This window comes from Beta vulgaris, chromosome 8, assembly GCF_026745355.1.
Source record: "Beta vulgaris subsp. vulgaris cultivar EL10 chromosome 8, EL10.2, whole genome shotgun sequence".
Taxonomy (NCBI): domain Eukaryota; kingdom Viridiplantae; phylum Streptophyta; class Magnoliopsida; order Caryophyllales; family Amaranthaceae; genus Beta; species Beta vulgaris.
The window spans coordinates 52,966,945-52,994,180 of NC_079209.1; the positions used below are offsets into that span (position 1 = coordinate 52,966,945).

The 27,236-nt window shown below is 35.7% G+C and overlaps 1 protein-coding gene across 2 annotated transcripts; it reads right to left on the minus strand.

Moving 5' to 3' along the window:
• Positions 1 to 9,135: 9,135 nt before the first annotated feature.
• LOC104901779 (WAT1-related protein At4g30420) lies at positions 9,136 to 14,095 on the minus strand. Of its 2 annotated transcripts, XM_010689393.4 has the most exons (7): positions 13,621 to 14,093; positions 13,050 to 13,118; positions 12,828 to 12,944; positions 10,836 to 11,076; positions 10,362 to 10,520; positions 10,102 to 10,253; positions 9,136 to 9,574 (listed from the first exon to the last, which is right to left on the minus strand). In XM_010689393.4, the coding sequence occupies exons 1-7, from the start codon at positions 13,797 to 13,799 to the stop codon at positions 9,379 to 9,381; spliced, it is 1,113 nt and encodes a 370-aa protein (XP_010687695.2). In that variant the 5' UTR covers positions 13,800 to 14,093; the 3' UTR covers positions 9,136 to 9,378. The 2 variants fall into 2 exon arrangements, with proteins under 2 accessions (XP_010687695.2, XP_057247264.1); XM_057391281.1 differs by lacking the exon at positions 12,828 to 12,944 and having other exon boundaries at positions 13,621 to 14,095.
• Positions 14,096 to 27,236: the final 13,141 nt, after the last annotated feature.

The window sequence follows — 27,236 nt, forward strand, 5'->3', positions numbered from 1 at the left end:
AAGCACGTATTTCATCATGCATAGAAGCACACGAACCTTCATGAGTCATTGCTTCCATATAGGAGCGAGGATCGTTGGTTGCAATCAGGTTAGCCAAAAAAAAAGACAATAATTTACAAAAAAAGGTTGTCACAATTTATATAATGTGCAATAGGATAAGGAATACCTGAGGAAGCAGTAGGAAACAGAGTAGGAGATTACAACTCAATCTAGGCACATAAAAAACATTATGAATAGTGATGGTAAGAGATAAGTAAATGGAGCCGGTTTGAGTAGCGAGAACCGTTGCGCTATCAGGAAGGCTTACGGTACAATTAGAAATATTAGTAACATCAATCAACCAAGAAGATTGACCGATAACATTGTGCGTAGCACCCGTGTTAATAATCCACAAATTATTAAAGAACTTACTGCTCAAACGATCGTCCGAAATTTTGGAATTACCAAGTAGAGCCGCAAGTGCATACCATTGAGTAGAAGTAAAAATTTTGTGTCAGGCCCATTAGCAGCATTGGGCCCAATAAAATTAGAAGATAAATGAGAGACGTTAGGGCCTTGAGTAGCAGTGCTTTTAGCACGAGCAAAATTAGTCATGCAATAACCTCGATCAGTACGAGCATTAGTAGGTGACTTCCCGCGGGCAGTAGAGGCGGTGGTATCGGAGCTATCATAAGAAGCGCCGCCACGATTCTTTTCGAGCAACCAATCCGGGAGACAGTTAATTTCAAAACACATAGAGAGATCATGCCCTTGTTTATGGCAGTGGGAATAAACAAGCTTACATTTTTTTCTTTGGAGAGATAGGGTCATCCAGTAGAGGAAGCCTACTGAATGGCGAAGCCTAGCGCATCAGAAGGAGTGGGAACAGTCGAGGAGGCAGCGAGACGAAGCCGTTCGACCTTAATAAGAAGATGATAATCCCGATCCAAAGAGGGAAGGGGATATTGAGACAAAATTTGTTGGCTTAATTGTTTGTGCATAATAACCTGGGTCCAGGCCTATCAAAAAATCATGGAGCATAGCAGTTTGTTGGCGAGTAGAGTGTTGGGTACCGGTGGTGCACGAAGAACAACAGGTGCACGAGAGGAGTGGTTCATGGTGATATAATTCCGCCCACAAAGTATTTAACTTTCCATGATATTGAGAAGTAGACATAGATTTAGTTTGGTCACACTTTGCAATAAAAGCGCAAAGTTGTTGAATTCGCGGTCCATTGACGACGGTGAATCGGTTTTGTTTAGAATTCCATAGTATTTTGGCATCCCAAAATTTGGTGAGCGTAGATTTCAATAGTATTCATAAGCCACGAGATTAACATGGCGTGGATGGCGGTCAATCAGCATGAGTGCACGGCTAAGTAGGAGAAGCAATAGTGCCATCCAAAAATACAAACTTGCGGCGAGTTTCTAAAGCGGTTTGAATAGCGCTAGTCTAATCGTCATAGTTGCCGAGACGAAGGCAAGTACGAGTAAGAAAGCGTCGGGATGATCTTGGGAGCCAAGATAATATGGACAGTTGGGTTGAATTTTAGGAGTGTTGTTTGGAGGAGCGTCACCGCCGGTTATGGTGGTCAGCACAAAGAAAAAAACAGGTTTTTGTAGGTAAGTTTAGTTTAGTTGTGATACCATGTCAATATTATTAATGAGGAAAAACGCTTACTCTATTATTATTCATCATGGAATATATATAATACAAATTATTCTAATAGAACTATAACTAGAAAACTAAATCCTAAACAAAATATGTGTTTACCATACATAATATTATCTCTATTCTTAGATTTTCGTATGGAAGTTTTTGTAGTTCAGAAACTCAATGAAAGGATACTTCTAAATTCTATTTTACTTTGGTTTTAGATTTGCATCTACCTTGTTTTATGTACCCTTTTACCCGCGGCCCGTTCTAAAACTACTTGGCAACCGTGATTGTAGTGACTTCAAGTTTGACATGCAAGTTACCTTCACTTAGAAGTATGGATGTTCGCCTAGATACACATGGTACCTAGTTATTGAGTGGGATAGGTCAGGGTCGATGAGGATGAAAAGCGGGTCTGGTAAGGGAAGGGTCACTTGATGCAGGTCGGTGTTGTCATATTGGGCGAGTCAAAATGGGTTGCATGATAATAAATGAGCAAGGAAAATGAAAAATGAGAGATAAAAGCGAGTGCACGTAAATTCAAATTTGTAAATGTGATCTTTTATATCATGAAGAAACCATTTTCAAAATTATCGTATATCAATTTGACCTTGTACTGACACTATCCAATAAAATTTTTGTCTAATAAGAGCCTGGTCTAATAAAAGACCTTTCTAATTAACTTGACCCTAACCATATATCCATTAGATTATTAGAATTATGCGAAAGTTAGTGGGCTTTTAATGAGATAATAGTAATATTATTTTATTTTTGGTAAAAAGTAAGAATTTTATTACCAAAATAACGTTTCAGCACAACAAAGCCAAAAAAAAAAAAAATCTCAACATCAAACCAGCCCATCAACAAGACAAGCTAAATACAAAAAATCTACAAACAACAACCCACCAAAACTAATAAGCGAATACTCCAGACACGGAGATTACATTAAACAGTACTACCTCCGTTTTAAAATTAATTGTTACACTTTGACATTTTACACTATTCACAAATTACACTTTGACCCTCGTTTGTGATATACGTGAATAAAAACATAGTCATGTGGGATCTTGTTAGATTCGTATTAGCATGTATTTTATTAATGTGTACTTTTTATAATTTTTACAAATACAAAACTAAAGATATATGTCCTCAAAGTTCTGCATTGGCATGCGTGAAAAGTGTAAGTGTAACAATTAATTTGAAACAGAGGTAGTATTACTCATGTACAGAACCTAAACCATATTAACACTGGACCATGAAGCATGCATCTTTGCTTAGCTCTCAGACTCACTTCTTGCTTGATATTTTTCACCAATCTATCAAGATGGATAACAAAAACATCACAGAGTGAATGCTTTCTTGCATGCCAGATGAAGATCAAGACAATTGCTGCAAGACAAGCATAACTGAATTTTTGAGGGACTATCCTTCCAAACTTTCTCCCCCATTTCTTCCAACTCATAAACACATTCTCATCATTAGCAATAGTAATACCTAGCCAATCCATAATTCTACTATATTGACATTTGAAAAATAAGTGTGGACATGAGTTTGAGCCTTGTCAAACAACATACAATCTTGATTTTCATAAATACCAGCATTCATTAATTTTTCTATAGTTTTCAATTTCCCCATTGCAGTGAGCCATGCAATGAATGAGTGCTTTGGAACATTGAGAGAGTTCCAAATCCAGTGGTGCCATCTAACTATTGTTAACTCACCAGCAAGCCAACAATAACCAAGTTGAACATTATAAAGAGTCATGTCATCCACCCAATTGTTATTTCTGTAAGCCATTTTAAAATTCTCCTTAGGTTTACGTATAACTCTCCATCCCCAACTAGCAGAAGTATGAGGTTTTACCCACCAGTCATGGTCATTCACATACACACAATGTATCCATTTAATCCAAAGAAAGTGAGCTTTCTGAGATACTTGCCACACATATTTTCCTATAACAATCAAGTTTCACATTAAACAATCCTTAACCCCTAAACCTCCATTCTTTCTAGTTTTGCAAATCTCATCATCCCAAGCTATAGGAGGTGTCCTATGAAGATACACCTTTCTATCCCATAAAAAGCCTCTACAAATCTGCATAATCTTTTTGCATAACTACTTTAGGAATTAAGAAAATTTTAGCCGAATAAGAGTGCAGACCCAATAACACAGAATTTATCAAAATAACTCTAGCTGCATATGACAAATGCCTCAAACTCCAATAAAGAATTCTCTTCATTATCCTGTCCACTAAGATTTCACAGTCAGACTTGGAAATTATCTTTGAAATGACTGGAATCCCCAAGTATTTAAAATGAAATGTCCCTTTTTGGAACCACGAGAGCTAAACAATTCTAAAGCCCACTAACCCACTAACCCACTACTATTTTGAAGTAGATTTCTAACAGAGCCATGATATTGATATAAGGTATAAGATTTGAATATCGTAGTAAAGGATAATCGATTTATCTGAGTAACTGCTTTATTTGTAAAACCTCAACTAAAAATTACATAACATAAGAAATAACAAGTAAAAGTTCAAATTTTGATCTTCCAATTCTAAAAAGTAATCCTATTACTTTCTCCGTTTCTTTTTAGATGTTACACTTTGCAAATCACGATCTCCTAGGTAATTTTTGGAGAGGAGAGAGAATGAAAAACAAAAAGGTCTCATGTGAACATGTGATAGGAGAGAGATAGAGAGAAGTTATTACCTAAAATAAAAGTGTAACATCTAATTTAAAACTTCCTAAAATAGAAAGTGTAACATCTAAAAAAACGGAGGAAGTATTTAGTATTAGCGATAATACGTAGACTTAGTCTACTGTTATCTTAAGTTTGTTATGTACTATCTTATCTTATCTTTTAGTTAGATAAAGATAACTTTGTGTAAACAATATCTTTTCTGTTGTATCTCTTCGTTTAGATATTATTTACAGTTAGTTAGCCATAGCTATCTTCTAGTATATAGTGGTGTACTATAAATATTATTATCATCTAATGCAAACTCAAGCTTTTGCAAACCTCACATGGTATCTGAGCAGTAATTATCCTTCCCCTCCATTTTTTTTCGGTCCTCTCTCTCATGGCTACCCACACTATACCCAATGATTTTGAGCCCACTCGTCCTTTGGTTGTTGTCACTCTCACCAACATCATCAAACTCACCTCCACAAATTACTTATCTTGGAAACTTCAACTTCAAGCCACCCTTGTTGGCTATGGCCTCTTCAACTTCCTTGATGGCTCTCACCCACGGCCTCCCCCTCAACTCACCACCACTTCCGCAACCTCGACTTCAACCACCTCCCCTAATCCAGCCTATACTACTTGGGTACGCCAGGACCAACTCCTCTTTGGGGCCATCATAGGTACCCTGGACTCTACTATCGTCCCGCTCGTCTATCGTGCCTCCATGGCTCATGAAGCATGGAACATCCTGTCCCACACATTTGCCCGCAACTCCCGTGCTCACGCCAAACTGCTTAAATCCAACTTCCGCAACATCGTCAAAGGCTCCCGTTCCATCCCGGAATACATGAATGCTATCCGTGTGTGTGCTGATCATCTAGCCATCCTTGGGGAACCGGTTCCACCTGAAGATCTTATTGAACGAGTGCTTGATGGTCTCCAAGATCCCGCCTTTACTCCAGTGGTCGATGCTATTAATGCCCGTGACACCCTTGTTTCTTTCGACGAACTCCATGAAAAGCTTCTAGTTCGTAAAGTTCATATTCTCAACACCCCTACCACCACATCTACCCCCCTCCCCGCCACAGCCCTAGCTGCTGTTCCGCCTCCCTCTTATCCTTCCCACCCCTATCCTCGCCCCCCTCCCACCACGCCCGTCTCTCATCACCCACCTCACACGAACAAACAAACCAACTATAAGAAACCTTCCACGCCTAAACCTACTGGCTACCAAGGTAAGTGTCAATGGTGCCACACTATGGGTCATTCTCTTTATCGATCGGTGCACTGCGTTCCACGAACGCTTCCTGCACGCTCAACCCACTCTTCCTCCTTCCTCCACTACTTCTCCTCCCCAAGCCCATGCTGCCGCACTTCCATCCTCCTCCGCGCCTACCTCTTGGCTCCTCGACTCTGGAGCGTCTCATCATGTCACAAATGACTTGGCCAATCTTTCGCTGCATAGCCCCTATGATGGTTCGGAGGATATTATTATAGGTAATGGTGTGGGTGTGCCCATCACTCACACAGGTTCTTCTTCTATACCAACTTCCTCTACCTCTCTCACTCTTTCTAATGTACTTTGTGCCCCGTCTATGACTCGAAATTTAATCTCTATTTCTCAACTTTGCCGTGACAATAATATTCTAATCGAGTTTTCATCTGACTCTTTTCTTATGAAGGATCGACAGACGGGTCAACACCTTTTTCAGGGCCCACCTAACCATGGCATCTATGAGCTCCCTCTCTCCAGTTCCAAACTCGCCTACTCCACCATCAAGTCTGCTGCTATTGACTGGCATCATCGGCTTGGGCATCCTTCTCTAGCCATCTTCAATAAATTAGTCTCTCAGTTTAATCTTCATGTTACTCATACTTCTAATTTTCATTGCAATGCTTGTCAATGTAATAAGAGTCACAAACTTCCTTTTTCTCAATCTACTTTAGTTTCTACCAAACCTCTTGAGCTTATTTATACCGACTTATGGACATCACCAGTGCATTCACATGATGGTTTTAAATATTATGTTATCTTTGTTGATCACTTTACTAAATATATCTGGTTTTATCCTCTCAAAAAGAAATCTGACACTGCAGCCATTTCTTGTCGCTATAAATCTCTTGTTGAAAAATATTTTGATCAACAAATCGTCACACTTTACTCTGATAATGGTGGATAATATGAAGCTCTCTCCAAGTTCCTCCATATTGATGGTGTTTCTCACCTTACCTCGCCCCCACATACACCTGAACATAATGGTTTTGCCGAACGTCGACATCGGTACATAGTTGAAACTGGCCTATCTCTCTCTTCAGCCCAACTCCCTCTTACCTTTTTGGTCTAATCCGCCTTTTAAATCGCTCTTAAATCGCCTTCCTACTCCAACTCTTCAGGGTCGTTCCCCATATCACTGTCTCTTTGGCTCCCATCCCAACTATCTCAAACTCCGCAGTTTTGGTTGTCTCTGCTACCCGTGGCTCCGTCCTTACACCACTCACAAACTCGATCCCAAATCTAAGCCTTGCATCTTCCTTGGCTATTCCAAATCTCAAAGCGTCTATCACTGCTTCGACCCTCTCACTCATCGTCTCTACACCTCGCGTCATGTTCAATTTGTCGAAAATCAATTTCCTTATCCCACTCTCACATCCACTCCTCCTATGACTCACTCACCACCTCCTGAGTGGTACTCTCCTTCTCTCACCCTACCTATTCTCCCAACTTCTTTTGCTGCCCCGAGTCCGTCTCCCACCCCACCCACATCTCCCACAACACCTAGCCCTCCTCGCTCTCATCCTCCCTCCCCTCCAGTCGCACCAACTCTCACTACCCCCCTTGGCGTCATCACCCGGTCCATGAACAATATCCGCAAACCCAATCTAAAGTATGCTAATCCAACCACTACCCAACCCCGCCAAACTGAACACAAAACCATTTCTCAAGCCCTTACAGACTCACGCTGGAAAAAGGCAATGGACTCCGAGATCTCCGCACTTCGTTCAATGGGAACTTGGGTTCTTGTTCCCTCGACTAACACTCAAAATTTGGTGAAATGCAAGTGGATTTTTTGCATTAAATATAATTTAGTTGGTTCCATTGATCGCTATAAGGCACGTCTCGTTGCCAAAGGGTTCCAACAACGTCCCGGCATTGATTTTTCCGAGACCTTTAGTCCTGTTCTCCGCCCTGCAACAATTCGCACTTTACTCACCCTTGCGGTCACTAATGGATGGCATTTGCGCCAACTTGATATTAATAACGCTTTTTTGCAGGGAACATTAACAGAGGAAGTCTACATGGCTCAACCTCCGGGTTATCTTGATCCGGTTTATCCTAATCATGTGTGCAGGTTAAAGAAAGCCATCTATGGACTCAAGCAAGCTCCGCGGGCTTGGTATACTGAACTCACAAATTTTCTTCTTGGCTTGGGCTTCAAGCGTGCGGTTTCGGACACGTCCCTATTTATTTTATCTTCCTCACCGCATCCTATTTATCTCATAGTGTATGTGGATGATATCATCATAACGGGACCCCATGTATCTACTCTTGACAAATTTATCAGTACATTGGCTAACCGGTTTGCTTTGAAGGACCTTGGTACATTGTCATATTTTTTGGGTGTCGAGGTTGTCCCTACTGCTACAGGTCTCATCTTAAGTCAGCGGAAATATATTCTCGATCTCCTTGATCGCATGGGTATGTGTGATGCTAAAGCTGCTCCTACCCCAATGGTCGTCACTCAACCTCTCACGGCTCACTCCGGCACACCTCTTGAAGTTCCGAAAGATTATAGAGCTGCTGTTGGAACACTCCAATATCTCACACTTACACGGCCTGATGTGGCCTTTTCTGTCAATCGTCTCTCGCAATTCTTAGCTCGTCCAACCACGAATCATTGGTCTGCTCTTAAGCGACTTTTGCGTTATCTCTGCGGCACTCTTGACAAAGGTCTCACCATAGCTCGCAACTCTCCTCTACGTCTGCATGCCTTCTCCGACGCTGACTGGGCAGGTGACAAGGATGATTATGTTTCCACTATGGGTCATGTGGTATTTCTGGGCAAGACTCCACTAACGTGGTGTTCCAAGAAGCAAAAATCCATTGCTAGGTCCTCTACCGAGGCCGAATATCGGGCCGTGGCTGCTACTACTGCTGAGCTTCTTGGTATTCGAAATCTTCTTACTGAACTTGGTGTCACATCTTCCCATACTCCCGTCATCTACTGTGATAACTTGAGTGCAACACATCTAAGTGCCAATCCTGTTTTTCATTCAAAAATGAAGCATCTAGCTCTTGCGTTTCATTTTATCCGCGAGCAAGTACAAGCAGGGGTTATAAGAGTTACTCATGTTCCAACGGGTGATCAACTCGCTGATTTTCTCACAAAGCCTTTGTCCCGACCACGACTTGATCTCCTTCTATCCAAGATCGGACTTATTGATCGACCGTCCGTCTTGCGGGGCCATATTAGCGATAATACGTAGACTTAGTCTACTGTTATCTTAAGTTTGTTGTACTATCTTATCTTATCTTTTAGTTAGATAAAGATAATTTTGTGTAAACAATATCTTTTCTGTTGTATCTCTTCGTTTAGATATTTACAGTTAGTTAGCCATAGCTATCTTCTAGTATATAGTGGTGTACTATAAATATTATTATCATCTAATGCAAACTCAAGCTTTTGCAAACCTCACATTTAGAAGATCCACATAACATATAATATAAACAACACGTAGCCTTTATATATATAGACAACGGTTGTATTTGATATTTTCTCATAATCAACTACACAAATTAGTGCATAGACATCTGATGAAGATAATCTTATTAAATATCGTGTATTATACATCTCACTGATCAAATAGAGTCAAGGGCAAAGATAATATAACTATAATATACTACTAATCAATAAAGTTGACACATCCTCTATTCTCAATGGCGTCTATGTAACTTGCTACTATACACTCTATCCTGCCATATAGAGCATGGTCAAAAAAATTGGGTTTAAGTACATATAAGAATATAATATAATTTATCATTTACAACTAAATCTAAACTTGATCGTTACAAATATCTGCCAATAATGGCTGCTCTAGATCATCGATCTTAAAGCTTGCCTTCTCTTGTGCTGCTTTGGATGGATTACTTACGAAATCCTCAGATTCTAATAATTTTTCTTTCATCTCCCTAGCTTTACCCAATAACACAGTATATAGGCCAATGATCACTGCAGCAGCTCCTAATATACTGAAATTCAACAAACGAAAACATATTAATTATAGTTTAATTTTCTATTTTCTTAATGTGATACTTGTATTTGTTGAAAATCTATATTATTTCGTTATCCTATACAATATATCTCAATAGTATCTTTGTAGTCATATAATTGATGTCCCTACTTTTTCACTTAGTCAAAAATATGGAAAATTTGAAAAAGAAAAACTTTTAAAAGTTCAATCTTGCGAAATTTTAAAGAATTTTTTGAAAAAAAGACAAATTCAATTTTCTTTGCAAGATGAAACCTATTATTATTTTCCGTTGTGGTTTTCGAGATGCATAAGGATGGTGTTGCATTTAATGGAAATATGGGGTTCAAGGAAAATAGAAAGGTCGCCCATATACATTTCAAAAACCACTCTGCAAATTGATAATACGTCTTTATTTTGCAAACAAAAATTAAATTTGTTTTTTTTTTTTACAAATAATGCTTTGAAAGTTCTGTTTCGCAAAAATTGAACTTTTAAAATATACACATTCATGGATTGAAACTTTACCTGCCAACGTAAAGTTCTTCATGAAGAAATATGCATGCCATGACAGTAGTTATGACAGTGCATAGAGGGTTGAACATGGCAGAGTAAAGTGGACCTCGCCGTGAGATACACCAAGCTTGAGCAAAGAATTGTACTCCAGATCCAAATATTCCCTAGTAACATACACAGATCAGAGACGTATATTAGCATACTTAACGTTGTTTTGAGATTTCAATTGTCCAAGAGAATCTTTAAAATTTTGATTTTGATTTTTGACTTACTGAAAAGAAACAGCAAGTGAGTTCAAGATTTGAGCTCAAATTCCAAGCTGCTGGATCGCGTTCTAAGAGCAAAGCAATTGCCCCAGATTGCAACATAGAAAGGAAACACATCCACGCTGAGAGAGATAAATGGTTCGGATAACATGCTGTTAACGGTACCTGTTCCACGCAACATAAACAATACATCACATTACATATGTTGCTAAGAAACCTTACACCGTGTTGGGGTGAGTTTGATCACATATAAGATTGGCAGGGTTCCATCTTAAAACTAATTTGTGATAAGTGGAATAAGCCACCAATTTATATGTTAGTCGCTCTTTCTCTAATTCTTCACTGTGAGATAAATATTTTTCTAACTCATATATAGATTATACACTTAACCGTCTAATTCTGAAAGAGGAGATTCTCCAAATAAGATAAATGAAAACAAAAATAAGTATTCAAATTAATTTGAAAAGAAAAGAGTATCACCTGCAAAATGAGCCAGAAGGACCAGCAACACATGCTTGCAAAGATAAAAAGACAGCCAAGCAACCAAGTGTCATCACCTCCAAATGACTTGAGCACAACAGAGTTAGCTGCTGGTGGGAGTTGGACATTTAGTAATTTCGGCCCCCTTAATAAAGCCATGCAGCCTGCTCCAATCACACAAAAGGCAGTCCCTAGCATCTTAGCCAAGCTGCTCAACTTCTTCACATGCACCTGCTCCAACCTAATATTTACCCAATTAACATTTTTACATCAATTTATATACTCATAGGCAAGTGAACATATCCTAGCCAGCCTTTTATGTTAGACGCATTCCCTTCATCTTAAGGATACTCCTTTTTATAAACTTTTTTTTTTTGTTATATAAATCTGAACTTATTAGAATTTATGAAAACTTACTTAATATTAGTTGAAATTTATTATTTTTTCCGTAACAGATTCAATGCAACAATTTAGTATTATTTGTGAGATACAAAATATTCAATTTATAATTTATAACTTACTTGAAGTTAGAACGAATCGAAACTTACTTCAACCCTGTTAAACCTAAATCTTTTTTTTTAAAAGGAAGAGAACACACCTTGAAATCTTTTGTCATATCCGACAATAATAAGAAAGTCTAAATCATTAGGAAATATTGGATGGAAGTATGTCTGTTTTCTTAGGATGCGTGTTAAAACTCCGAATAACAGGAATGAGTCATTTGATACGAATTGTTAAAGATGTTGTATGTGGTTGTTGTGGCAATCAACAAGTGTTTGTCAGTTGGGTCAAGATTGGTGATTATTCAAGTTTGTAATAGTAGAATGTGTCGGTTTTTGGGTACATGGGCTGAGGGACAAGGTGACTCAAAAAGTTCGGGAACATGGATGAGATGTTGATAGTATTTCATGGTTGGGACATATGTTTTCCGATTTTGCAAATCGAAGGTGTGTTCGAGAGCTCAACTTGTTTGGCTCTCTTTCAAAGCTTGGCATTGATGTTAATGGTCCTTGTCTTGACTAAATTTGAAGGCGGCACACCAATTGCATCTGGGGGTTTTTAGCACGCCCACTCATTTGTGTTTCTCCTACCTCATTCAAAAACCTGAAATACTCTCGAGTGAGAGTATGGAGTCACAACAAAATGTGACTCTTCACATAATTAATCATGAGTCCAGAATCACAAGCGATAGCAAATTGTTGGGATTGCTCATGCGACGAGACGCGACGCTCGCAGTTGGTTGTTCTTTGTCCGGATCGTGAATATCATCCGCGTCTTCTCCCACTTCCATGAGCCATCCGAGATCTGACTCAACTAACTATCATAAGCATTGACTAAGACATTCCCCTTCCTAAGCGACTTTATATCACTTTTATTTATTTTTATTTTAGATAGAATGTACGAGCTCCTAAAACTCCTTTAGGTTTGTTTGATTTAAGCTTGATTGTATTAGTATTAAGTTATACTCCGTCTTTTAATTAATGTATCTCGTTGTAAAAGAAAATAAAAATAGAGCAGGGATTTCCACACTCCAGAATTTGACATTCTCACTACCAATGCTTGTATGTTTCAATTGTCATCCATCTAAACAGGAGTACAGGATATTAGATATACATGGAAGTGTCTAGATATATATCTGCACTGGATTATATAGCTGGAGACTGAAGTAGTCGAGCAAATATGATTTAGTCCCTTGGTCCCAGTTTATGAAACATGATTATATTAAAACTAAAAGGGTCTCGTCTTTCTGTTTTTCTCAACCTACCCACTTCGCATTTTCCATTTCTTTTTTTAAGGGGATTCATTTTTATTTTTTTTAGTTATACCTACTTTCACTTTCTTCACTTTAAGTACATTAAAATTCCACTTTTTTCTAATTTTTTGACCCACTTTTAATTAGGATCCTTTTAGAACCATTAATATATAACACCTTTTAAAATGCATATCTGTGTTACACTAAAGTCAATTATTAGTATTTATCTAATTATTTACCCCATGATGGCTGCTGTCAAGAAGGTAACTGCAGGAACCAAATTAGACATGGCACTTGCAATCGATGATGATGCCATGTATAATCCTTCAAAGTACATAGTCTGATTTAACACCACTCTGTTGAACAATTTACAAAGTCCGAAATATTATCAGAATGTATGAAAGCATAGAACTGTTAAAACCATATTAAGATTATATAGAGAAAAAATAAAATTTACATACCCAACAAAAGCGGTGACGAAAATTAAGAGAAAAGTCCTAAATCCCATGCTACAACTAGTTGATTTTCCCCTGCAAACAACAAGTAATTTTAGACATCAATATAAAAAACTATACAAAAAGACTCTTGTTACTGACTTATTATTGTTACACAACAAACCCTAAATTTATACAATCTTGACCAATGTTACGTTGCTATTTTTTTTTTTTTTGGGTGTTTGCACCCAGTTCATTCTTCGGGCTACATCCGAATCGAGGCCAAGTTCAGGGTGGTTAGGTTCTATTCCTCTCCCAAAAGTGTTGCGGGGATTCGAACACGGATTCATCCTACCAAAGCCAGTCCCGTCACCACTGGAACAACACTTACTCGATTACGTTGCTAGCTTATGAGGATATATAACACAACCAATTAATTAGACTAATATTTTTACTACAAGGAAATTACGATATGTCAATCAAGGGTGACGAGTTTCGAACTCCGGAGATGGAAGATCTACCATGGTAGAGTTCATTCAGTTAGTTATGTAACAAAAGAAGCTTACATAAGAGATAAGACATGTTTTTGGGTAGTTACCTTGCAAAAAAGGCAACAGGAGACATGACCAAAGTGGCAATTGCTTGTCTATAGAACATGAAAACTCTAGGACTCATGCCTTTAACAAGGGCAGCCCTATTTAATAACGCCATAATTGCATATACACATTGCAATAACACCATTACTATCGCTGGTAATTGATCTTCATATCGTCCCATAATTCACTCCCCTTTTTTCTGCTTTTACTACTTTTCTGTGTGTCTAAATGTTGTAGTATGAGGGGAGTGAGTTACAAATATTGTTTAGGTTTCCCACTTATTTATACTAAACTTGGAAACTACGAGAGTACTCCTAAATAAATTATTAGAATAAGAAGTTTAAGGAAATATATGAAAAGACAAAAGATGTAGTAGTGTTGAATTAAAGATTCTGATGAATAATAATTCCATGCATTCTAATAAGTCGCGGTGGATCTTGCAATTTGGCAAGTAAGGAGTCTTGGAAAAAAAACAAAGGGAAGCAAAAAGGAAAAGTAGATAACTCAAGAAACGACTAGAATTGTTGGAGGCTGTTACAGGGACGCAGAGTTATATTATTGGTGAATGTGTTGGCTTTCTTAAGTTGCACAGTCACAAGTGACTAAGCTAGCCAACTGAATTTGTTGAATGTTTACAATTCCATGTGCTCATTGTGCTGTATGGGGGCGCTGTACTGTATACTAGGGAACTTGTGAGGATATTTATTGCATGATTGTAATCCTCGTAAGTCATAATAGCAGCGCAAAAAAACTTTATCTATCCAGTGAGTTAACACTCCTTGTTAATAGAAATGGATAAATAGTATAATTCAATTCATCGGTTTTAATAGTTTTTTAATTTTTTATCTCTAATGGATTAACTACTCATTGGGTAGATGTAGCATTGCCTAATCTTGCCTAAAACCGTATTACTTGGAAAAAGATAACGAGGAGGAGATTAGTATCTGATGTGACTACAAATATGCTCACAACCTAAAAAAATATATGAAAAACACTTAAAAGTGAACAGTTTGCCAATAAACATTGCTTATGGCAACCACGTGGCCCCAAATGAGTAACCATGGTTAGTATTTTTGTTAGAAAATTTCCGTAATTATGTATTTGACATCTTTAATTTAGATGGACCAGCATATGTTTATGGATGTTCAACAACAATATTAGATATGCAAGCATATTTTATTTTTGGATGTACTCATGTACAGAAAAGCTAATGGATGTTAGATGTGAAAACATTATGGATGTGAAAATGTAGCTTTTTAATGTATAGAAGAATTTATGGATGTACAGAATAGATTGTGGTTGTACAAAATACAATATGGATACACAAATGAATGTAAGAGGCAAAAACCATGATGAATGTAAAATATAGTTTTTGGATGTAGAAAATATAATATGGATGTAGTAACATATTTTTTTGGATGTTATTTATGTAAAAAAACAAAACAAATTATGGATGATCAAATATAGAATCTGGATGTATACAAAATAAGTCATAATTTTGAGTTAAAAAATTATTTAAAGTATCACTATGATTATTATATAGTACTACATTTATAATATTGTCTATATTTTACTATTCATATTACTATTAAATAATATGTTAATATTAAATTTTTTTAATTAAAGTAATAGTATTATATTTGCATTCTTATCTATATTATTTTATTACTCATATTACTATTGGCTGATTATGTTATTATTAAAGTAAATTATAAATATAATATTTTGCAATTCGTCTTCAAATAACTAGATATAAATGTTTTGGTTACTAATAACAATGAAAGATATAAATGTTATTAGTTGATTTTCTACTAGTTCTTTATGAAATCAAAGCAACACTATTAAATATATTAGTGGTAAAAGTTCTGTATAGAAAATATATAAATAGTATTTTTTTTTTGTTAAAATATTAATCATAAGAGATAATTAATAATTTTTATTTTTTGAAGGATAAATTTTAATGATTATTATGTTAAAATAAATTTTGAGAGATAGTATTTATGTTAGGGATAATATTTATGTTATTACTCATCAAATTTTTTGTTAAATAAGGCCAAATAAGTTCCAATCAGGTTCAATAAGGTCTAATAAGTTCCAATCAGGTCCAATAAGTTCCAATCAGGTCAATAAGTTTCAATTAGGTCCAATAAGTTCTAATTAGGTCCAATCAGGTCAGATAAGTTCAGTTTAGTTCAGGGATAGTCAGGTGAAAAAAACACACCCTTAACGTTTTTAGTTATGTTTGACAGTTAAAATGAGGTTTGACAATCACGTGATATTCATGTTAGCACGTTTCTAAACTAAATGATGGTAGTTAGACTGCGACAAGGTTGGAGGTCATTCTGGAGAGAGGAAAGTTGTGCTCTGATGAGGTCGTGGGTCATCTGGATGGGAAACTTTTGGTAACGTGCTCATGTGAACATGAAGGTCAAACTTAAGTAAAATTGTTAAGTGGTACTCCCTCTGTTTCATTTTAATTGTTACTCTTACACTTTTCACGCATGTCAATACAAAACTTTGACGATATATATCTCTAGTTTTGTATTTGTAAAAATTATAAAAAGTACATATTAATAAAATACATACTAAGACGAATCTAACAAGATCTCACATGACTATGTTTTTATTCACGTATAAATCATAAACGAGGGTCAAAGTGCAACTTTGAATAGTGTAAAATGTCAAAGTGTAACAATTAAAATGAAACGGAGGGAGTATGTAGTATTTTGAAAGGATATTGCTATAAAAGGTATTTATTAAAATAAATTTGAAAGGTGATTTTTTTATGTCCATATATTGGATCTTTTTAAGTTTTCATATTACTCTTTCCATCTCAAAATATGGTTTTTGTTTCATTTTTTATGGTTAAATTTTAAAATCTTTGACCAAATATTCTTATTGATGTATAAAAAAACATACTCATGTTGATGTAGGATCTCGTTAAATGTGTAGTTTTGTAATATCAACTTTTTCAATTTTTTTTAATAAATACTAAAGATATTAATGGCTAAAAATACGTCTCGATGACCGTGCAAAGAAGAAACAAGAATAATATTTTGGAACAGAGGAAATAAGCATTAACAATCAATGAGCTTATTTGGATAATATATTACAATAATTATTGTCATCCCTAAGTCATAATTAAGTCTTCGATCACGTTGGGTCGACTCAATTTTTCATTTGTGTTGAAATTCACTTACGTACAAATCGAATGTGGGTCAATTTTCTTTATCGGGAGAAAAAAAAAAACTAGGAGATGTCTACACACAAGAGACACCACCTAAAGCATCCATAAGGATGGTTACAACAAACTTCAAGGACAAGATAATAGAAGAAAATAGAGCATAAAAAACTCGAGTAGATGTTCCGCCGCGACAACACATCATCTCCCCACGCCCAACTGAAGACACCTTCTTGAAACCATTCATGGGGGAGAAAGACAAACATAACTGAAAATGAATAAGGTTCCAAATGTTCTTAAGAGAACCGGAATTAATTGAGACCACAACAACCTAATACCAATCACTAATCTAACAAATTAGAAAACAAGAACTGAATAAAACATAAAATAAAAACAGGAAAGGAAGAAAACCCCCAAATAAGGGACTACCAAAAAGCTACCATTTGTTGGAGCCGCGATGAGCACCAGTCGACCCGGACACAACCCGTCGCGAACAAACACCAGCAATGCGAACACCCACGACCGACCACGAGTGAATACCAGCGATGCGAACACCATCAGATGCAAACGAACCACTAGTCGACGCGCCAAGAAGGAGAATACCCGAAACTTTACCTACCACAAAAAATAGGCTAGAGGACTAGAGATAAGCTAAGCCATAGAAGTGGCTAGAACTAGAAGGAATTGAAGAGGGAGGAGGCTAGGGTTTTAATTTCTGAATAAATCCAATATGTGTCCATGAATTAGGATAGAGTGAATGAATGTCAAATACAACTAACTTCTACAGATCTATTCTTAGGGTTCGTTTGGTTGCATGCATGAATTAGTATTTCCTATGAAGTAGTATTTCCAATCCCTTGAAGTTTTATTTTCTAGGAAGTGGTGAAAGTTGTTTGATTGATCATGGGAAGAAAATCTTGCATTCTCATATAAAGAGGTCCTTACCTAGGTCCCTCTAGGTTAATAACTTTCTCCATTTTCTGAAAAATAATTTCTACATTTTTGTCAATTAAACAACTTCAACTTATATTACATCTTAGAAAGTTCTACTTTATCAACCAAATAACCTCTTAGTATACATGTTCGATAATTTCTCATCTAAATAAAGAAAATTCTAGGAGGAATGCAATTGGAAGTTAAATTTATTAATTGATCAAAATCACAAATCAATGAATCACTGCACCTGCACATTTACGTAAAAGTTTTAAGTCCGATCATGATGATTATTGGACTTTTACCAAGATATATAAGCATTTTTTTTATGCATTCATTAGCTAGGCAGATTTAGGCTCCGTTTGGTAGGGCGTAAAATATTTTCAGTGTAAAATAATTTTCATGGAAAACAATTTACAATAGAAAACACAATTCCAAAATTAGTTTTCCGTTGTTTGGTTCGATGTAAAAAAAATGATGAAATGAAAGGAAAATGAAAGGGAAAGTAAGGAGGTAGTGGAGAGGAGTGTACAAAAGAGAGAAGGAAAATAGTTTTCCCTTCATTTTGAAAGAAAAATGGATTTCCATCCTTGGGAGAGTAATTTTACTCCAAGGGAAAATGGTTTTACACTCTTTTGCCAACCAAACAATGTAAAACTGAAAATAGAGAAAAACAGTTTTCCGGAAAAACGTTTTACGCCCTACCAAACGGGGCCTTAGATTTCATCCACATTGAACATTTTATTAAAGAACATACTATAGTTACTAGTAAGTGTTCTCCTTTGTGGCAAGAACCTGGAAAGTGGAAGGCATAAGAATTAAGAGGTGGACCCCTATTCGACTACTCGTCCACCAAATTTTACTGCCATGTTGCCTAAAGGCTAAAAGTACATAAGCTTTTAGGTGTACTTGCCTAATAGGTATTGTCGTCCCAAACACCCCAAAGTCTCCTATGATTTTTTTTCCCAAGGTCATTTTTGTTGGAAAATATCTAATACTTTTTTTTATTCAAAAAATTCTTATAATACTTTCCTTTGTTGCATAAGACCACTTTAATATTTTCGAGGTGAAAAATCAATTTTCTGACATTGACTTTTCCTCCCTTCCTTTTCTTATTAAATGAGGCCAACATATTTTTTTCTATCCTATCTAATCCCTTAACCCTACCAAACAATATCCTCTTGCTTCCTATTTTAAGGGATTATGGTAAGAAAAAAATAGATTGGGCTCATTTATTGAAAAAGAGAGGCCAGGGAATCGAGTCAATATCGAAAAAATTGACTTTTTCGCCGAAAAACAGTGAGCTAGTTTTAAGTAACAAAAGAAAGTATTATAATAGATCTTTTTCAACAAAAAAAAAATTATTAGGTTTTTTCTAACAAAATATCTATTTTATTAGGTCTTTTCCAACAAAATGCTCCATTTATATAAGAGATTTTTTTCTCTCCATTTTCGGAAACATACCGAGTTTTATTATAAGGAAAAAGAAATCATCAATGTAATTTGAGGATAGCAATATGGCATACATTGAATCATGTTATTTGACTATTTGTACTATGAACGTAGGCCGTACATCATGTGTTCTTTCATTTTTTTCTAAAAAAAAAAACAAAATAACGTGAATTAGAATGATTAACATTAACAAGGATTAAAAAACGAAGATTAGGTCAATCCATTTCTGTTGTGTTAGAATGCAACACATGATTATACATGTGATGTAGATGAAAGCATTGTTGGAGCTGACTAGTTACTGAGTCGGAGGATTGTTATGATTATAATCAAGCACTTAATCATAACAAAATGCCATACAGAATAAAGGTATATCCTTTAACTTTGGCTAAATCTTGTAGCTCTTGGAAAACCGCGGCTACTGATGATTAGAATATCGCGTTGTTTCACTAATAAGGAGTAACTAGTTTTGAAGCCCGTGCATTGCACGGATTATTGTTTATTTTAGTTTTGCAATTTTTTTTGTTAACATTGTTATTTTTTGTTGATGTAAAATGAGATTTTTCAACACAATTGCTGTATAATTTTTCCGTTTTTTTTCTATTGCAACAAAACTCCAATTTTAGCTTGTCTATAACTCTTTATATATTTAAATCTATGTAGAACTCTATTTTTTTAAAAGAGTTTTCGTTATCCAAAACTTCTTTTATGTATTTAAATAAATGTACGAATCTCTTTGTTAAAATACTTAAAATAAAAATTAATGACATGACAATCCTATGTGGTGCTCTCTATTTCAGAAGTTGTAGATTTATATTGTAAATGGATTTTATTTCGGAGCATATTTCGAGCACTATCCAATGGAACACAAATTATTATATTTCAAATTATGTAGCAAAAGTTATACACAATTTATATAATATAATAGTTTAGATTGTTCATGCAAAATCAAACTCTAATTTTTTCTTATCTAGAATTTCTTATGTGTATTTAATCTATGTAGAACTCTATTTTTAAAAATATTTAAAATAAAAATTAATGATATGACAATCCAATGTGGCACACTCTATTTCATCAGTTGTAGAATTATATTATAAATGGATCTTATTTCAAAGCATTTTTTGAGCACTATCTAATGGAACAAAAATTATAATATTCCGAATTAGATAGCCACAATTTACATAATATAGTAATTTAAGTTGTTCATGCAAAATCAAACTCTAGTTTTAGTTTATCTAGAACTTCTTTTGTGCATTTAAATCTATATAAAACTCTATTTTTAAACATATTTAAAATAAAATTTAATGATATGACAATCCTATGTGGTACTCTCTATATCATAAGCTGTAGAACTATATTGTAAGTGGATCTTATTTCAGAGCACAGTTCGAGCACTATCCAATGGAACAAAAATTATAATATTTCGAATTACGTACCAAAAGTTATACACAATTTACATAATATAATAATTTAGGTTGTCCATGCAAAACCAATTTATAATTTTAGCTTATCTAGAACTCTTTATGTGTATTTAAATCTATGCAGAACTCTATTTTTGTAAAGAAAAATAAAATAAAAATTGATGATATGACAATCCTTGCTACGTGTCACGCTCTATTCATAAGTTGTAGAACTATATTGTAAATGGATCTTATTTCGAAGCATATTTCGAGCACTAAACAATAGTACAAAAATTATAATTTTTCGAATTACATCGCAAAAGTTATATACACATTGCATAATATAATAATTTAAGTTGTCTATTCAACACGAAACTCTAATTTTCGCTTATCCAAAGCTCGTTATATGTATTTAAATCTATCTAAAACTCTATTTTTGTAAAAAAGAAAAATAAAATTGATGACATGACAATCCTACGTGGCGCGCTCTATGCTCCCGAAAAATTCCTCTTGTATATATATATATATTAATTATAATGCTTTAAGGTCGGTTCTCTCAACTTATTTTCAGTTTAGTTTAGTTCAGTTCAGTTTTGGACAATACTTTATTCTCACATATCACTATTCATTTCAGTTCAGTTTAATTCAATTCAGTTTAGTTCAGTTGTTTTATGTCCCTCCACTTATTATACTTTTACCCCTTTGTTTTGTCAAAGTTACAGTTCATTAACTTTGACCGTGTCTTGACTCTAATATATAAAAGTAAATATAATCATATAAGAATTGTTAGATTCATTTTGATGTATAGATTCAAATTATTAATTTTTAATATTTATTTATTAGTACACAATTGGAGATATTAACGTTTAAAGGGATGTCTTGAAAAGCACAAAAAATCAAAGAGGTAAACTAAAAAAAATGTTAAGAGAAGGTATTGGGTCAGACGCGTCCGACCATAATATTTGGTCGGACGACTTTCAGTTGGTTTCAATTTTTTTCAGTTGGTTTCAATTTTTGTTCAGAAGACCAAATGAAAGAAAAACAACACAAGCTGAAAGAATTTACACACCAACTGAAAGAACACAGAAGACCAAATGAAAGAAAAACAACACAAGCTAAAAGAATTTACACACCAACTGAAAGAATACAATAATCAACTGAAAACATCAAAAAATAAACAAACCTGTATAATTAACTCCAGACGCCGAAATCAAGCTACTACTACCACCTCCAACACCACCATTCTCATTCCCATTCCCATTCCTCCCAGCCTTACCAACCATCAAATTAAACCCGCCACTCGGCAGCGAAGAAGCAAACTTACTCCCACCTTTCCTTCCTCTACCGGCGCCAAAAGGAGATTGATCAACTGCCACTGAATTTTCGAACTGCCATGAGTGTTGATGCCATTGATGGGCGGTACGCGTGCTCGCTCCAGGTCTTCCTAGGTAATGTTAAGGTGTGGAGTTCAACGCATGTTTCTAAGTTCTTTACATCTGATGTTTGTGTGCTCGAGCTTACAAAAATGGGGGATCTACGGTTGATTGGGATGAATGAACAGATTGGTTGGCGGACTGCCACTTCAGAACATCCTAGGAATTCTCCGAATCAGCAGGAAAAATATCCGAAGGACTATAACTTCCAACAACAAGATGAGAAGTAACAACGTCGAATAAAGGATGATGAAGTGGACAAGAAGGTACAACAGGATAATGGGATCCCACAGGTCGAGAAGAAGTTAAAAGAATCAGCCCGTCCGACGAAAAGTATTGGGTCAGACGGTCTGACCCAATACTTTAACAAATGTTAATATTGATGTGGAACCAGACTATTTTGTAGGTCAAAAGACTAGCTAGTGTATGGTATTTAATCATAATATCTATGCTTATTTTACACTACTAATTAAGTTAAGTTTGACCTAGTGAAAAACAGAGTAACTTCCAATCTCAAGGGTGGGGGTAATCGCCAATAGGGGAACTTTAGGAGAGGAGTTATCCCTACCCTTTCCCCTACTCCTAAAATTTCTACCCCGCTAACTTGATTTAGGTTGACTTGTAAGAGGTTCCGGCCTTGTATTACCTTTCATCTTACCTACTAAAATTCCTAAAGTATGTGCTTGTTGTATATGTTAGACGTCTAGCACATAGATGGTGGCTGATGAACATCAATTCTTGATTCTATTAGCCCAACATTAGCAGTTTAGTGGCCCTAGGCCTGTGTATTGCACGCTACTTTTAAGCCAGGCTCCTTTGATTAATAAGATGGCCCAACAGAGTACTAAAACAATTAGGTTCGGAAAAAAAACAATCCAAAATCTATACTAATATATTAAAAGGCGTGCGTAAACCAGAAACGGTGCCACGTGACGCTCTCCCTAAGGAGTTTTAATTTAGTTCATGTAATCCATGTACAATAAAAAAATTTAGAAATTGCATAGCGTAGGTTTTGATCCCGTGACCTCAAGTTCATGTACTAAAGTTTTAACCACTAGACCAAGTTGTATTTAGTGCTATCATATCAAAGTACAATATTAATAAATGAAAATTTTCTTACCCGGGAAATAGCCCGGGCCTAATAACTAGTTATAAAATCTATATCAATACATGATACTAAAACGCATGGTACATCAGAGCATGTCCATTTATGATTTTTTGGCAGAAAATTGAGTCATGAACCTTTATTATAACTTTAGGAATTTTGATGATGATAAACATAAACTGTTTTGCATCATGTATTATTGTATATATTCTTTTGATGCAGTGTTCGCTTTGGGAAAGTCGGATGCTCAAGTTTGAAGAAATAAGATTGAAGAGTAAAATATTATTTAAAATGTGGTTGTTATAATTATTTATGACTACTAGTGTTAGTAGTATAAATAATTAGAACAAACATGTTTTACCATAATTACTTTTACATAAAAGAAAAAGACGTTCGAAAAATGTTTTAAAAGAAAAAATATCTTACGATAATATCTTGCACAAAATCTAAGCTCCTAAAAGAGGACAAATTTTAGATGATAAAATCTTAGTTAATAAAAAGATTATTTCTGTTGTTAAAAGATATGCTATTATCTTGATTGTAAGGGAAGGGGGGAGCAATGGTGTTCTCTTTTGAAATGCCTATTTTGCCCCCCTTCCCATTCTAAATTACAAATTCACTTACAATTCAAAGGGAGCTTCAAACAAAAATACCAAATATATAATTATAACAATCACTCACAAGTCAACTAAAATTATAAAATTGCATAATTTACGTTATGCAAATCACTAAAATGAGGAAACTTTATAAAAACTTAAAAATTCACTTACAAACTACAACCTATGAAAAAATTGACTTGAAATAAAAGTGCCCACTTTCTTTACAATTTATGAAGTATTTTACTTTATTCAAAAATCAACTAAAAAATTATAATATTAGAAATCATAAATAAATTCAATAAAATTTCTATTTTGTTCATAGAATTTAACTTTGAAAAGTAAAAAAAAAAACAAAACAAAAAGAATGGTGAAAGACTTAAGTGACAGAAACTAAACCAATCAAATTTTTCAACTAAAAATAATTATACTTTGTATGTCTAATGTTCAAATTTTGACTCTTATGCCGAAGAAAATCGAGATTCTGTATCGGAAAAAATTCAAGCACGTATCGCGCGTATAAAATTCTAGTATTATCATATCTCAAAACAAGGAAGATTCATGACTATATAATGCCATCTCCGCAGATTTTATAAACATGATTTTCCATTCTATTAATCGGAGCTTTACAAGAGAAAACCGCAAAATCAATGGCACATACCATAGCACAGTGGCAAAGACATTACCAAGTGAATTACTTAGGCAAAATCATATCTTTACCTCTTGATTAAGAAGCGTTTTTTTGAGGAGATATTTTTGTAATTTTTGTAATTATAGAGAGTGTTGGGTTGTGTTATAACAGACGTGAGAGAGAAACAAATAACGAATGCAAAAACAAAGAAAACAGACAACAGATTTACGTGGTTCACCAATTTGGCTACTTCCACGACAGAGAGAGAGAATATTTTATTATGTGAGGAATAACAGATTACAGAGAGAATAGAGTCTAATTCGGCGTTTTAAAACCTATGTATAAATAATGTATTTATACTCAGCGGCCAAAACCGCGTTTTCCGCATAAAGCGCCGAAAATCCGCCCGCCTGAGCGGAACTTAACTTCTCCAGATTCGCTTACGCGCCCGACCGGGCGAGGTCCGCTAGACCTGCCCGGGCGAGGCACAGCTCTTGCGTCTCTTACGCATTTCGTCGAACACCTTTGAAGCGCAACAGATTCAAGGCATATTCTTACAAATCTCCACCTTGACTTGAATCCTCTCATAATAACCAGAAAAGCCAGGTACATTGATCACAACGCCCAAAATCTCCCAACACCAGATTTCTCCCAAAAGACAGCCAGAACAGATTAGTCCCTAAGGACCCCAGAATTGCCCCAAGAGGGCAATTAACAATCACGATCAGCTTGTAAGTCCAAGCAACCTTGGAACTTACCCTGTGGAATCAGATTCGAACAGATGTGTTCCTTATACTCTTTCCTAGCACAAGTAACACCCTTCTTGGACGGCCCAAAAATATTCACCTCTCCAACATACAGTGTTAAACCCACCATGTCTTCACAACCGTCCCTTTGGGGAGAGTTCCCAAAGATTTCATGCTGACCAGAGCAAGTTTGACTGACCCAATTTTGATGACGAAGAAACGGAATTTCAGATTCAGATTGTGAGTGTTGACAGATTTCTCCCTGACGTGAACCACCACTCCAACCTAGAGTGCCTCTGTGCTCCACCTGTTTCTCAACACTATCACAAACAACCAATGTAGCAACCCCAGATTCAGATAATGTAGACCCTTGCAACATATACAATGTCTCCCGTTTAACCCCTTTCAGGATCATCTTCGAACCCCTGTAGACATAAAACCCTCCACCCTCACCTTTGAAACTGAACCCTTTCTTGTCTAACAGACTAAGTGAAATCAGATTCTTTGTGACTGTGGAACATGCCTAACATCATTCAAAGTACAGACTTTGCCATCAATGTCCTAATTCTGATGGACCCTATACCAACTGTCTTACAGACCTCACTGTTGGCCATAGTAACACTTCCATCAACCTGTTTATAGTTCATAAACCACTCCCTGCGCGAACACATATGACAAGACGCTCCAGAATCTAAAACCACACATCACTGCAATGTGTTTGTTCATTAGCAACTAAAGCAATATCATCATCAGAACTGAAATTTTTGTGTTGCAACAGCAGCGGAACAAGGCCCAGATTCATCAGACCCAGATTTATTTTTCTTTTAGGACACTCCCTTTTCCAATTCCCCGTTTCCTTACAATAATTACAGACATCACTAGATTTAGGACCTCTAGAAGACGGTTTCCTGGATTGTTTCCCCGAATTCTCCTGTCCATTACTACTGGCTACTAATCCAGCAGCCTGATCGACTGTACCTGTACCAGACGCCTTATGACGAATCTCTCTAGTGTGAAGTGCATATCTTACTTCTTCTAATGACAGACTATCTTTCCAAACAATAAAAGAATCCACAAAATTCTCATACGACGAAAAAAAAGATACTAACAAAATTAAAGGAGCATCCTCATCATCTACTTTAACATCAATATTACGAAGCTCTAGTAAGATAGTATTCAATTCATCTAGATGGTGCCTTAGAGACGTACCTTCCTGCATACGCAGACTGAACAGACGTTGCTTCATCATCAACTTGTTGGTTAGAGATTTCGTCATGTATAAACTCTCTAACTTCAACCACAGACCAGCAGCAGTTTCCTGCTCCACAACTTCAGTAATTATGTCGTCAGACATACACAACATAATTATTGAATGCGCCTTTTCCTCCAGAATTTCCATCTCAGCGTGACTGAATCTGTTGCCTTCTTTGCCAACGGTGCCCACAACCCCTGTTAATTCAGTAAAGCTCGCATATTGATTTGCCACAGACGAAAACTATTCATGTAATCCCCCACAATTTTAAAGAATTTTCATAAATATATTAAAGTATTTATGTAGTTATATTTAAATCCAAATGAGTTTGGAAAATGATTTGACTTTTAAAAAGGGTTGACTATTTTAAAAGTCAACTGAAATTATTTTTCATAGCTTATTAAAATTTGAAACATTTTAATTAAACATGTTTTAATAAGAGTTTTAAATACTAAAAGTATATTGAAAAGGTAGTTAATGCAATCGAAAGCCCAAAAGTGATAAAAAGGGAAAGCGTAATTTGATGACTAAAGTTTTAGATAGCCCATCTTATTAGTCATCAAGGTTCATTAATTAAAATCTCTTTTCCTAAGCCCACAAGTACAAGCCTTTATATGAATATCCTAAAAACCCAAAATAATTTTACCCTACACTTATTTTTCTCCTCCTTCTCACGTCATTCTTCCTCTCTCCACTCGGCATTCACTCTCTCTCCTCCTTGTGCGTCGTTTCTTCAAGTTTTCCCTCAAAAGTTTGTTTCTTCTTCTTCAAGTAACGTTTCTTGTTCAACAAGAAACGTCACAAATCTTTTTTTTGAGCCAAGAACCGACTGACCGCCGGCCCCTGCTGTGGCTGCTGCTGTCCGGCGCCCTTCCTCATCATTGTTGTGGTT